Source organism: Coregonus lavaretus (genome assembly GCF_964263955.1).
Source record: "Coregonus lavaretus genome assembly, chromosome: 1".
NCBI classification, from domain to species: Eukaryota; Metazoa; Chordata; class Actinopteri; order Salmoniformes; family Salmonidae; genus Coregonus; species Coregonus lavaretus.
The window spans coordinates 17060569-17075190 of record NC_139988.1 but is presented as its reverse complement, the minus strand read 5'-3'; the positions used below and the strand labels follow the sequence as shown (position 1 = coordinate 17075190).

General features: G+C 42.9%; 1 protein-coding gene across 1 annotated transcript; it reads left to right on the top strand.

The window, feature by feature from the left end:
* Positions 1 to 1912: 1912 nt before the first annotated feature.
* Positions 1913 to 8268, top strand: LOC311129042 (28 kDa heat- and acid-stable phosphoprotein-like). Its single transcript, XM_084161299.1, has 6 exons — positions 1913 to 2091; positions 2723 to 2805; positions 6318 to 6392; positions 6598 to 6722; positions 6982 to 7133; positions 7354 to 8268. The coding sequence occupies exons 1-6, from the start codon at positions 2079 to 2081 to the stop codon at positions 7386 to 7388; spliced, it is 483 nt and encodes a 160-aa protein (XP_084017425.1). The 5' UTR covers positions 1913 to 2078; the 3' UTR covers positions 7389 to 8268.
* The last annotated feature ends 6354 nt before the right edge of the window (positions 8269 to 14622 follow it).

The following is a 14622-nucleotide window of genomic DNA, read 5'->3' as shown; positions in this document are numbered from 1 at the left end:
TGCTCAAAGGGATATTCAATGTCTGCTTTTTTATTTTTACTCATCTACCAATTGGGGCCCTTCTTTGCGAGGCATTGGAAAACCTCCCTGGTCTTTGTTGTTGAATTTGTGTTTAAATTCACTGCTCAACTAAGGGACCTTACAGATAATTATACCGTATGTCTGGGGTACAGAGATGAGGCAGTCATTCAAAAATCATGTTAAACAATATTATTGCATGGTTACATAAGACAAATCCTTATTTCAGGTAAACCCAAAGGTTGTGAGTTTGAATCTCATCGCAGACAACTTTAGCATTTTATCTAATTAGCGACTTTTCAACTACTTACTACTTTTTAGCTACTTTGCAACTACTTAGCATGTTAGCTAACCCTTCCACTAACCTTAACCGTTTTAGCTAACCCTTCCCCTAACCTTAACCCTTTAACCTAACTCCTAAACTTAACCCTAACCCCTAGCCTAGCTAATGTTAGCCACCTAGCTAGAATTCGTAACATATTGCACATTTTAGAAATTCGTAACATATTGTACGAATTATAATTAGTAACATATCATCCGAAATGGGTGAAGGACATCCACAAATTAATACACACCATATGAAACGTAACATATGTTAGAAATTGCGTAATTCAAATCTGGTATTGGAATAAGAGAAAACATAATCAAGAGATATTCAATCCAAGCTAAATGTATTATATGCAAAATGTATGTATGATAAGTATGAAGGTTCGTATACGGGCTCACTGAAAAACCACGCAGGGCAGACAGAGAACTGATCCATTGTTCTAAGTTCTTCTTCAAATACTCTGACAGAAAGCCTCCACTTCTTCTGTTGGCCAACCAGAGCAAAGGACTGAGTGTGGTTCAGCCAATCCGTTGGCGCAGGGGTTGGTCCCAACCCCTCGGCATTCCATTTGTTGCCAGGCATAAGTTGCTATCATTATAACCTGTGGAGTCAGCACCCAAAAGACACCATTCCACTGTACTCCATGTACCCATGTTCAAGGACAGTTTCACAGACAACAAAGAGAGAGTGTTCGTATCTGTGAGAAATACAAGTCTTATCTCATCCTAGCCCCCAACGTTCCTTACATGAATAACAGCCTGTTATGTGAAACAATTTATATCAGTACAGTTCATTAATGCATTCCTTCCAAGCTATTCATCACATACAGATCCAATTATGAGAAAAATAGAACCCAACACATATCATACTAAATGAAGGGTCTCGGATTTACATACAGAATAACAGGAAATGCTCTGAGACCAGAATGCAGAGCCTGTTGGTGTCAGACTTGATGCACCAGTACCACTTGCTGTGCTGAAGCAGAGTCTATGGCTTGGGTGGCTGGATTATTTAACGATTTTCTGGGCCTTACTTTCACACCTCCTGATATAGAGGTCCTGGATGGCAGGGAGCTCGGCCCCAGTGATGTACTGGGCTGTCCGTACCACCCTCTGTATCACCATGTGATCGAGGGCAATGTTGTTGCCATACCAAGCAGTTTTGCAGCCAGTCAAGATACTCTCATTGGTGCAGCTGTATAACTTTTGGAGGATTTGAGGGACAATGCCAAACCTTTTCATTTCCTGAGGGGGGAGAAGCGCTATCGCGCCTTCTTCACAACAGTGTGAGTGGACCATTTTATGTCCTTGGTGATGTGGACACCTTCCTCTGGCTGGCTGGTATTGAGCAAAATTTGCTTATCCAAAAATGACCGCCACATAAAGTAATTAGGGCGGTGCTTAGTAAAGCAACGCACTTACGGATATGTGTTTTCATTGGCTATGTTTACTTTCCGTCCACTCTGGGCATGTATTTTCCTGATATGAATGGTCTGTTGACAAGTCTGTCAAAATCCCTGTGTAGCGATTGGCTGAATATTGCATCATTGCACTGCCTTGCATTCTTGTTGCTCTGAAGCGGGTAAAATATTGTGCGCTTGTCTAGCGGAAGGCGAGTATTGTGTAGTGAAGGCCTTTTCTTTGGAAAAGAAACACTGTTTTGCTGGAAACTGTGAAGTGATTTATTTTTTTATACATTTTCTGTGTTAGTTGTTCAAGTTCCTATACCAAATATGCCAAGAGGCGGTGAGTATCAAACGCCGTTATTTTTGCTAACATTTGCTTACGTTCCAAATGTAGCTAGTTAGCTAGCTAGCCATACAACGGAACATTACCTTAAAAAATATACCTAACTAACGTTAGCTAGCTACTTGGAAGGATCTGGCTAAATGTTATGTTGAGTATCCCCGTTTCGTGAGAACTGACGTAGCGTGCTAGCCATAGAGAACCGCAACTTGGCTTGCCAGATAGCCCACTAGTTAGTTACGCTAACTATGTAGTTGTTAGCTAGTTAATTAGCTAGCTAGCTAGTTAGCTTGCTACCTGTTAGGTTACTGTCACTAGCTAGCTAGCGAATGTTAGCTGAAATGTTGATCTGGCTATCACCATGTGCACCCAGTTGATTTCATCCATTTTCGTTCATGTCAGTGTCATGTTTCTTAGTAAGCATTTACTGCCCCCTAATGATATGTGGCTAATGAGTTATGCCACACTGTATCCAGGCAGCGAAGAAGCTCAATCACTTTAACTTTTAATAAGGATTGGATTCTGACATGTAGTTAACCATGCCGTAGTGAGTAAACGTCATGTCTGATTCATCTCTTGTTCTCTGTGATCTCTACAACATACCACGCGCTCTCTCATTTGGGGTTTTAAGGTAAAAAAGGTCACAAGGGTCGGGGAAAGCAGTTCAGCAACCCAGAAGAGATCGACAGACAGATGAAAGCACAGAGAGAGCTGGTGAGTAAAGGACCCTTGTGAGTAACACAGCTCTAGACCAGTGATGTGTAACTTTGATGGGGGTGGGGGCCACAAAACATCTGAACTCTGCATGAGAGGCCGCAGTGGCTTGCGGGTCTGTATACCCACACATGCAGTCCTAGCCTTTCTCCCCCCTCCCCCTCCCTGGCAAGGAAAACATTTTTGAGGCCGCCCCTCTTTACAGTGGAGAGAAAATATACATTTTAGAGTTAATTTCCTGCAATTCTACACATTTTCCCATTGGGCGTAGAGAATGTTGTAGTTTTACAGCAAGTTTGCTGCAATTCTACACATTTTGCCATAGGGTGGAGAGAAATGTTTGCCGTTTTAATGATATCTGAGTGAGAGAGACTAACAAAATCAATGGGGGGGCCCTGGTTGGTAATTCGACCATGATTACTACAAGTTTAGATAACTGGCTAGACTAACTTACCAATCTAAAAAATGTTAGCTGACATGGGCATATCGAGTGACTGACATAACAGGGCTCGACATTAACGCATGTCCTCTTGTCCGGGACAAGTAAAATAAAGAAGAATATACACTGAGTGTATAGAGCATTAGGAACACCTGCTCTTTCCATGACACTGACCAGGTGAATCCAGGTGAAAGCTATGATCCCTTATTGATGTCACCTGTTAAATCCACTTCAGTCAGTGTAGATGAAGGGTTTTTGAGGCAATTGAGACATGGAATGTGTGTGTGCCATTCAGAGGGTGAATGGGCAAGATAAAATATTGAAGTGCCTTTGAACGGTGTATGGTAGTAGGTGCCAGGCACACTGGTTTGAGTGTCAACAACTGCAACAATGCTGGGTTTTCCACACTCAACAGTTTCACGTGTGTATCACTAATGGTCCACCTCCCAAAGGACATCTAGGAAACGGCAGGCCAGTGGTCGAAAACGGGTCATTGATGAAAGAGGACAAAGGAGGCTGACACATTGTTCAGAGCAACAGACGGGCTACAGTTTGTCAACTGACAGTCCAGTACAACATTGGTGCCCAAAGACCCATAAATGAATGCATAACTCGTCGTTCCTTGACACAAATGGGGTATGGCAGCCGACGACCTTAGAGTTCAACTTCTTCAAGCAAAAAAAACAAGAAACTGCGGTTGCAGTGGGCTAAGAAATGGACACTGGAGAATTGGGAAAATATTGCCTGGTCTGATTAATCCCGGTTCCTGCTCTTTCACGCTGAATGGGAGGACTAGGGTTGGAGAACCACATGAGTACATGCGTCCATCATGCTGTGTGTCAACATTGCAGGCTGGTGGCGATGGTGTGTTTTCATGGGACACATTGGGCCCCTTGATAAAAGCAATGTTTGAATGCTGCAGGATATCTGAACATCATTGCCAATCAGGTGCATCCCTTCATGGCAGCAGTGTATCCTTCTGCGAATTGATTTTTTTCAGCAGGTTAATACTACATGATTTGCATATTGGCCAGGGGTCGCGTTAGAGTTCAGAAATCTGCATTTTCAAAACGCAGACCATTAAAACTGTTTTAAACCAGTTCACCAGTGTTTAATATTTAAAGTCGTGTTTTTTTTGCTTCAATAGTGATCAGGAGTGTGCAACTATAGTTTTCCTTCACAGAAAATACATTAGTGCAACACATTCGGCAGAAAATAGCTTCATCTTCATCAATGACAACAAAGTGCAACGCCATTTGGCTAGCAGTAAATGAGCTTACAATGAAAAAGGAAGGTATTTTTTTGCAAAAACGATGCATGGCTACCATATTTCTAATGTTTATCATAGAAAGAATGTAGACAGCTACATTTCCTAATGGTTTGCTTGAAGTTAATCTTGCGTTTTTACCTGAGAAAAGTACCACAGAAATGTAGTCAGAGCGCTGTCTGCTGATAGAATACCCAGTGCAACTGAAGCGCATGTGTCTGATGCCAAGCAGAAATTACAATTAAAAGCATTTTAGATTTCAAAATGCAGCAAGATATTTCTTATGTGTTTATCTTTTATTTTTGAACACAGAATTCTGTGTTAACACGACCCCTGTTGGCTACAGCCTCGTGTCCAAACCAATGCTCACATGAGGGGGGGGGAGTCAAACTTTAATGAGGCTTTTAATTACATAAATATAGGCTAAACGCCAGTCATGTTTGACAAATATAATGAAGGATAATTAGCTTCTAAAGGCTTGATTCTGTCGACATACTCGAGGCACAGTTCGTTCAGATCAAATGGACACAAGACCGGAGAGTGAAGGAAAAATGTATGCACTCACTAACTGTAAGTCGCTCTGGATAAGAGCGTCTGCTAAATGACAAAAAAAAGAAAAGTATGTTGTGCACCACACATCACCCACCTTGAATCTGAGTGGAGGAACTTTTGTCATTTTATGAAGCATGTCTTACCTTGTTTCAAAGTAGCCTATCCAAAATATGACCATAGAAATGTTGAGGGAATTATTTTATAAACACTTAATATGTCATTGAAACCAGCATTTTTCTCATGTTCTATTGGTTTTCAAATCAACGTTGTTTTATTGTCCAGTAGCCAAAGGCATAATCCTAGTCATAATAGTAACCCATTCTAGTTGATGCATCTTTAGATCTCCCCTCTTAATTTCTAACGGATATTTTCATCTGCTACATGAAACCGCTCGCGCGTGCTGTGTGCTTTTAAGAACCGTTTTTTCAAGCTAATTGCATTTTGGAACATTTGCACGTAGCGTACAGCCTTGTGTGCATTGACCTTATAATATGAAGAAATAAAACTATCAACATTTTAAGCTAAATGATCTGTTGCATCAGCCTCATTGCTTACATTTTATTTTATATATGTGCTGTGGTTGTATGAATTATGTCGTCCCAGAACTGTCCCAGAGTCTGCCCATCCCTGCTCTAGACAGATCCCTGTATTTTAGATGTCTTTGTGTACAGGGTTCTAGCTTCAAGTGCAGGGAGAGATATTACACCTCACTTTACATTTTGGAAGGGGCTGGTGTCTTAAAGTCCAGTTTCTAGTTGCAGGTGAAACTCTGAAAACAAGGAAATATTCAGAAAGATATTCATCCACTTTTAGTACCGAGTGAGAAATGCCTCCTGCATGTGTGTAGATATTTGTGGTGTTTGGTCACACCGTGTGCTGCGCTGTCAGGTTCTTCTACATGTGGTCACGGCGCTTAGAAATGACTAGTTCCAGCAATGATGTTGGGAAATGGGAGGTGTCCGTCAGGTAAATGGCAACTCCCCACTCGGTGCAAAAAGTGGATTTAACATTTTTCTGAATATTCGCTGGTTTTTGGAGTTCCACCTGCCCTCCAAATCGAGAATGAAGGAGGTATCGCCAAGTAAAGGTTGGTTGAAAATGTGTTTACCATGCTGTCTATAGCCTGGCTCCTCGACCTCCTGCACCAGCTAATTCGGCTAGTAACATTGACCTATATACTCAGAGGTATCAGAAATACATTTCAAACACGGACATGACGGCTTGAACATGATCTAACAGGTGTGTGTGTGATAGGAGGCGAACGGCGGGGTAGAGAAGGAGGAGGAGAAGTCATCAGGATCTGACGACAGCAGCAGTGAAGAGGACATTGTGAGTGAGGGCGCTCCTTTTTAACTTTTTAATGTCTAGTTCTAGGCCGCCCGCCAAGGAGTTAGAAGTGTTGATGTGGGGTTTTACTGAAAGGCTTGTGAAGATTATCCTACTCACTTTCAAAGTGTTACCTGCCAACACTACCGTAGTCAGAGCTGCAATGTTGACTCTGTTCAATGTCTTGACGTTCTCTCTGTTATTACAGAACAAGAAGAAGAGTGGAGTGGAGGGATTGATCGAGATTGAGAATCCCAACCGCATATCGCAGAAAAGTAAGAAGGTGACCGAGCTAGATGTCAACGCACCCAAAGAGCTGTCACGCAGAGAGAGGTGGGGATCCTTCAAGTCTCAGGCCTATGCCTAAAATTAAATGAGTAAAGGCAGTAATTTCAGGAATAACCCGTTTTGACTTGTAAGTGTTTGGGATAGTGAAGGTCTTGGGAGTAGGCGTCGGCAAGGATAATTTATTTCATGTCCACTGCAGCATGTCCATTTAACATTCAGATGGAAATGATAACAGCAAATGTGGTGGGGTTGTTATTAGACCTTGGACTTCTTGATAGCAGGGCTTTGTTACACTCTGTCTCAGGGAGGAGATTGAGAAGCAGAAAGCTAAGGAGCGCTACATGAAGCTGCACCTGGAGGGGAAGACGGACCAGGCACGGGCCGACCTCGCCAGGCTGGCCATCATCAAGAAGCAGAGAGAGGACGCGCAAAAGAAGAGGGACGGACTCAAAAAAGGTGAGGGATGAGGAATTACACATCTACTGTGCTAGTACTTTGTGCTGTACAGTCCGACAGGTATTGGTATTTCTCTATGGTAAGGAACACAGGGCTTAAATGGTTAGTCAGAGACGGCCATATGGGAACTGTTGTGTTTATTCAGACAGACTGTGGTTTTAAGTGTTGTTCCTTTTGAATTGAGTGCCTAACCGACTGTCTTTATCTGACGATTTCCTAGAAAAAGAAGCTGAAGACTCCAAGTCCAAGCGTTAGTCCTCTGTCTCCCGAGGACTTGGCCTGGCAAATGTTCTGGGGAGGATGGAGAGACGAGAGAAGATTGTAGGAGGGAGGGGAGGGGACCAATACGAGGGTTGTCGGCTCAGGGGTACCGTGTGCTTGGGCTCCTGCCCTTCATCTCTGATGAGGGAAGGGTGTGAGCCAGGCATTTTGGAGGAGACAGGGGAGGGAAGGGGAACTTCGGGTTCGCCTGTTTAGTTCCTCTGAATTCTGTGAGGTCACAATGGCAGGTGTTCTAGTGTCTTCCCTCCTCACTCCTCCCCGTGTTCAAATTCTAAAGCTGCTGGAGATCATTCTTTGATTTTTACATTTTAACACTGTTTACTTATAAATTAGAAGTGTTTGGGGTCGATGAGGAGGGGTTTGTTTACCTTCTCCTTCGTCTGACCTGTTTTAAGGTGAATCAAGAGGAGGTGGTTGGGATGGAGGAACATTAGTAAGATCCACCTTATACAGGAAGTCTATGTACTCATTGTTCTCTGTTCTGGCCTTTGTCTCTACCAGCTGTGTCTTCATTCACAACCTGACCGTTTAAAGGCCTTTGGCTGCAAAGGGAAGATGTGGGAATGAGCGGTCCCAGAGGCAGTAGTGTCTCAGACAAAACATACATCAAGGACTCAATCAGCTTTTATGCCATTTATCTGTAGGTGTTTAATTTCCTGGATCTTTTATTCTATTGGTTTTTGTTGGTGTTTCTGCCCAGAAATGATTAGCTGTTTGAGTTGTCACCTGGCTCTAATTTCTCATTGAACCACCTGGCAGCGTAACATCTTCTAGTAAAAAAAGTATATTGCTATATAAAAAATAAAAAGGGGCATAATGATATTACACAATAATAAAACTGAAAAAGCATTGCTATAGTCTCCTACTGTAAGTCTCTTTCTCAGCACTATGGGTTTCTCTTGAAATGGACCATCATTTTGTTCCCTTTGACAGTTTACACAGGACCAAGTCAATGGTCGCGTTCCACTGCTCAGACGTTGTATGCATCAGCCAATGGTTGCATGCCACGTTATCGACTGCCGTCGGGCACCAGATTGCTATAACATCCAGGCATTTTAAGATCTGGCAGGCATCAGCAATGCCTGGGCAGAGGAACTCGCCCACTGTCGGTCTCTGGTAGTTATGACGATGACATGCTGTAGCGCAATGGTTGGAACCTGATATGCCTTTTAACAGGAAAGCAATATTCTCTGAATGGAGGTGGTGGCGGAAACTCCTTTCTCTCTTGAAAACACAGTATATACAAAGTGTTTTAATGTTTATAAAAAGGACTCTCCAGGACTGAAAGGATTGGTCGGATAATTGTTTGATTTTCGTCTATTTGAATTAATTTGTTGTATAGAAATAAATACATTAATAGATGAATAACTATTTGTTATCGGTTTTGATTTGAATGGACTTACACAGTACATCCATGGTCTAGTCCAGTGGTTCCCAACCTTTTTATGTTACTGTACCACCAACTTAATTTTGCTCTGCCCAGAGTACCCCTGAAGTACCCCCTCATGTGCATTTTACCAGTAAGCCTATGGTGTCATGGGTCTTTTCAAGTACCCCCTGTGGGTAGTCAAAGTTCCCCCAGGGGTGCTAGTACCCCTGGTTGGGAACCACTGGTCTATACCACATCACATATGACATTGCAGAAGTTGTAGGCCTACGTACATTTGACGGTGGACAATTTTAGGCCTTTACACCTCACTATAGTATAGAAGTTTGTCCTTGTACCCCACCAAGCTTTTCAGAGGTGAACAAAATATCTGCTTTGGCTTCAAAAGCTGTCAATGCTCTGACAGACAGTGTGAAAAATTCAGACTCCACGGTTTGACTTCTATGGTGTCGTGGAACAGGACAGTGATGACCCACAAGATGGTTATGATTCTATAGTGCAGAGTTTCCCAAACTGTCCTGGGGCCCACCCTGGATGCACGTTTTGTTTTTGCCGTAGCACTACGCAGCTGATTCAAATAACCAACTCTGCTAGGGCAAAAACCAAAACATGCACCCAGGGGGGGCCCCAGGACCGAGTTTGGCAAACCCTGCTGTAGTGCACAGGTGTCAAACTCATTCCACGGAGGGCGTAGTGGCTCCGGGTTTTCACTCCTCCCTTGTACTTGTGGTCCTCTGTAGCTCAGCTGGTAGAGCACGGCGCTTGTAACGCCAAGGTAGTGGGTTCGATCCCCGGGACCACCCATACACAAAAATGTATGCACGCATGACTGTAAGTCGCTTTGGATAAAAGCGTCTGCTAAATGGCATATTATATTATTATATTATTACTTGATTGATGAATTAAGGTCACTAATTAGTAAGGAACTCCCCACACCTGGTTGTCTAGGTCTTAATTGAAAGGGGAAAAAACAGCAGACACTAGGCCCTCCATGGAATGAGTTTGACACCCCTGCTGTAGTGGATTTGAGGGACAGCACTGATGGTCTCTATAATACACACAGGTCCAACAGATGATTCTTGTATACAGAGAATATGACCCCATACATCTCTTATGCGACCTCCCGAGTGGTGCAGTGGTCTAAGGCACATTGTAGCTGTGCCACTAGAGATCCTGGTTCGAATCCAGGCTCTGTCGTAGCTGGCCGCGACCGGGAGACCCATGGGGCGGCGCACAATTGGCCCAGCGTCGTCCAGGGTAGGGGAGGGAATGGCCGGCAGGGATGTAGCTCAGTTGGTAGAGCATGGCGTTTGCAACGCCAGGGTTATGGGTTCGTTTCCCACGGGGGGCCAGTATGAAAAATAAAAAAATTTATGCACTCACTAACTGTAAGTCGCTCTGGATAAGAGCGTCTGCTAAATGACTAAAATGTAAATGCAATTTCACTGTTGTCACCAGGCTGCAGTATTTGATAAGACCATAACTGTCAATCTGCACATAGGCCTGCATGCAACTTTACTGCTATTGTAAATACACTGGAAATGTTTAGAACTGCATGCAATCTGTATTTAACCAGAGGTGTGTCTAAACTATAATATAAGCCTATGGAAAAAAAGGATAGCTAGGATAGATGGCTGTTGTATCTCCACTCGCATACCATAATTATTAGATGAAATATGAGAAGTCCTAACCAGACACCCAAGAAGGTTTCCTCTTTCACATCATGATCATGTGTGTGCTGTGGACAGACTGCTTCTATTTACAGAAGTGGAGACAGAACAGATGTCAGATGGCCCAGTATTATTAACTAATATCACCAGACATTGTATTTAGATTCTCCTTTAAAGTGAAAGTATCATGCATGTCTTTTTACTACCACAATCTACTACTGTATGTATGGTGCAACTTCAACCAACATATCCTCAGTTACAGAGCCTTCAGAAAGTATTCATACACCTTGACTAATTTCACATTTTGTTGTGTTATAGCCTGAAAATCTCACCCATCGACACACAATACCCCATAATGACAAAGTGAAAACATGTTTTTATACATTTTTGCAGATGTATTGAAAACGAAATACAGAAATATCTCATTTACATAAGTATTCACACAGCCTACAAAAACGTGTTAACTGCCTGGTACTCAGCACTCTTCCCTCTAATCACTCTGACATCAATGCAAAAGTATTCGAAAATCGAACCAAACACTTCATTGAGAGCCCATTATACTCCTGAGTGGCGCAGTGGTCTAAGGCAGTGCTAACTGTGCCACTAGAGGTCCTGGTTCGAATCCAGGCTCTGTCGCAGCCGGCCGCGACCGGGAGACTCATGGGTGGCGCACAATTGGCCCAGTGTAGGGGAGGGAATGGCCGGCAGGGATGTAGCTCAGTTGATAGAACATGGCGTTTGCAGCGCCAGGGTTGTGGGTTCGATTCCCACGGGGGGCCAGTATAAAAAAATATGTATTCACTAACTGTAAGTCGCTCTGGATAAGAGCGTCTGCTAAATGACTAAAATGTAAAATGATCATGTTGCGCAACATTTCTATAGGCTATGCAATTGCGGGAGAAAACAGTGATGGCCGCTAATAAAAAGAGGAGGATCCCATCAGCTTTCTATAGGCTAGTAGGCCTACTATATTTATTTCTCAACTTTCCTAATATTAAGCACATTGCTTATATTTACAACAGGAGTATAGCCTACCTGGCTGGCATGAAAATAAAAGCGTCCTCCATTCGCTATTTAAGTGCATAGATGACATGTATTTTTTCCAGCTGCCCCTGTTTCGATACAGGTGCATGATAATGGTCCATTCTAAATCAAAACAAATTTCACACATACAGTGGGGAGAACAAGTATTTGATACACTGCCGATTTTGCAGGTTTTCCTACTTACAAAGCATGTAGAGGTCTGTAATGTGTATTATATGTACACTTCAACTGTGAGAGACAGAATCTAAAACAAAAATCCAGAAAATCACATTGTATGATTTTTAAGTAATTAATTTGCATTTTATTGCATGACATAAGTATTTGATCACCTACCAACCAGTAAGAATTCCGGCTCTCACAGACCTGTTAGTTTTTCTTTAAGAAGCCCTCCTGTTCGCCACTCATTACCTGTATTAACTGCACCTGTTTGAACTTGTTACCTGTATAAAAGACACCTGTCTACACACTCAATCAAACATACTCCAACCTCTCCACAATGGCCAAGACCAGAGAGCTGTGTAAGGACATCAGGGTTAAAATTGTAGACCTGGACAAGGCTGGGATGGGCTACAGGACAATAGGCAAGCAGCTTGGTGAGAAGGCAACAACTGTTGGCGCAATTATTAGAAAATGGAAGAAGTTCAAGATGACAGTCAATCACCCTCGGTCTGGGGCTCCATGCAAGATCTCACCTCGTGGGGCATCAATGATCATGAGGAAGGTGAGGGATCAGCCCAGAACTACACGGCAGGACCTGGTCAATGACCTGAAGAGAGCTGGGACCACAGTCTCAAAGAAAACCATTAGTAACACACTACGCCGTCATGGATTAAAATCCTGCAGCGCACGCAAGGTCCCCCTGCTCAAGCCAGCGCATGTCCAGGCCCGTCTGAAGTTTGCCAATGACCATCTGGATGATCCAGAGGAGGAATGGGAGAAGGTCATGTGGTCTGATGAGACAAAAATAGAGCTTTTTGGTCTAAACTCCATTCGCCGTGTTTGGAGGAGGAAGAAGGATGAGTACAACCCCAAGAACACCATCCCAACCGTGAAGCATGGAGGTGGAAACATCATTCTTTGGGGATGCTTTTCTGCAAAGGGGACAGGACGACTGCACTGTATTGAGGGGAGGATGGATGGGGCCATGTATCGCGAGATCTTGGCCAACAACCTCCTTCCCTCAGTAAGAGCATTGAAGATGGGTCGTGGCTGGGTCTTCCAGCATGACAACGACCCGAAACACACAGCCAGGGAAACTAAGGAGTGGCTCCGTAAGAAGCATCTCAAGGTCCTGGAGTGGCCTAGCCAGTCTCCAGACCTGAACCCAATAGAAAATCTTTGGAGGGAGCTGAAAGTCCGTATTGCCCAGCGACAGCCCCGAAACCTGAAGGATCTGGAGAAGGTCTGTATGGAGGAGTGGGCCAAAATCCCTGCTGCAGTGTGTGCAAACCTGGTCAAGACCTACAGGAAACATATGATCTCTGTAATTGTAAACAAAGGTTTCTGTACCAAATATTAAGTTCTGCTTTTCTGATGTATCAAATACTTATGTCATGCAATAAAATGCAAATTAATTACTTAAAAATCATACAATGTGATTTTCTGGATTTTTGTTTTAGATTCCATCTCTCACAGTTGAAGTGTACCTATGATAAAAATTACAGACCTCTACATGCTTTGTAAGTAGGAAAACCTGCAAAATCGGCAATGTATCAAATACTTGTTCTCCCCACTGTATATTATTTAGCATATGTAAAGACAAGATTAAATCAAGAATAGTCTGATGGGTGACAATATTAGCCTATCACTTGTGAATTATATATTATCACTTGTGAATTATGCCCAGCATAAGAAACAATGCCTTTTTTTGCGACTTTTTCGAATCATACTCGCACACCTCATGTAGCCTAGCCCATAGGCCTATATGTTTTAATAAGGTTTGTATCAACTAAAGTGGCCAAATAACTTCTTAAAATTAAGCACATTCATCCGTTTTACAAGGGGTGTAGAGCCTAACTGGCATATATAAGCAGCGCGTGAGTTTCAAGTTTGGTTAAGATAATTTTCACCATAAAAATGCACCTTTATAATATAAGCATTACATGCATAGTTGCATTTGCGGTCACTTTTGATAATGGTGTTTTCCGCTAATGGAACATTCACGCTTATAGCCTACTACCATGTGCACATTACTGCGCTTATAATGTTGGTTTACATTTACGTCATTTAGCAGACGCTCTTATCCAGAGCGACTTACAGTTAGTGATTGCTTGTAAGCACCTGTTGTATTCGGCGCATGTGGCAAATACAATTTGATTTGAATTGAATGTGAAGAAATAGCCTAATAGTTTATCAACATTTTCAGCTAAACTTCCTGATCTGTTGCGTCAGCCACATTTCATCAAATAAGTTTTTTTTGATGCTAGTAGTTGTATTAATTTGGGATCTATCACATCCCATAACTGTCCCAATGTTTGGAATATTTATTTGTTGCACAGAATAGAATAGGTCGACTTTTGTACTATGGGGGATAGTAGATTGACATAGGCTAGTGCTTTTGCTGTTCATTAGGCCAGTTCTTCCAATATCTTCAATATGCACCTTGGAATTGGATAAGGACGGGCGCAATTGCGTCCCAGATGTGTCTGTCTTAAATTGTAGCCTGTGAGAAGGACACGATCATGTGACCGAGAGCGGTGCGCGTGAGAGACGCTTCGGATTGCGCAGCACGCTCAGGGTGAAGGGCACAACGCCGCACTCCGGGCGGCAAAGGGCATCGTTTTTTTTAGGGTGCCATACGGCCACAAAGGGGATGCCGCGGTGAAATTTGAGGCATTATCAAGAGCTTGTCAAATTGTGAAAGAGAGACTACTGAGTGTACAGCCTGCGCAAAAATCAGAGCAGAGCTCATGCCTTTCAAGCGACTTTTTTCAAATCATCATTAGAGTCTCATCATGCAGCCTTACAATGTATTAAAAATCTAAACATATAGCCCAACGTTTGTAGAACAACCAAAGTTACATTAATAACTCTAAATTAAGCAGATAGGAGTACCTATTTATTTGTTAACCGCTCAACACAGAATAGCCGCATGTGTGGACTACCT

What these genes read in the sequence shown, in the direction of transcription:
- LOC311129042 (XM_084161299.1), top strand. An exon ending in GAGCTGTCACGCAGAGAGAG is followed by an intron (nt 6,723 to 6,981) that starts GTGGGGATCCTT and finishes ACTCTGTCTCAG; the next exon opens with GGAGGAGATTGAGAAGCAGA. An exon ending in GAGGGACGGACTCAAAAAAG is followed by an intron (nt 7,134 to 7,353) that starts GTGAGGGATGAG and finishes ACGATTTCCTAG; the next exon opens with AAAAAGAAGCTGAAGACTCC.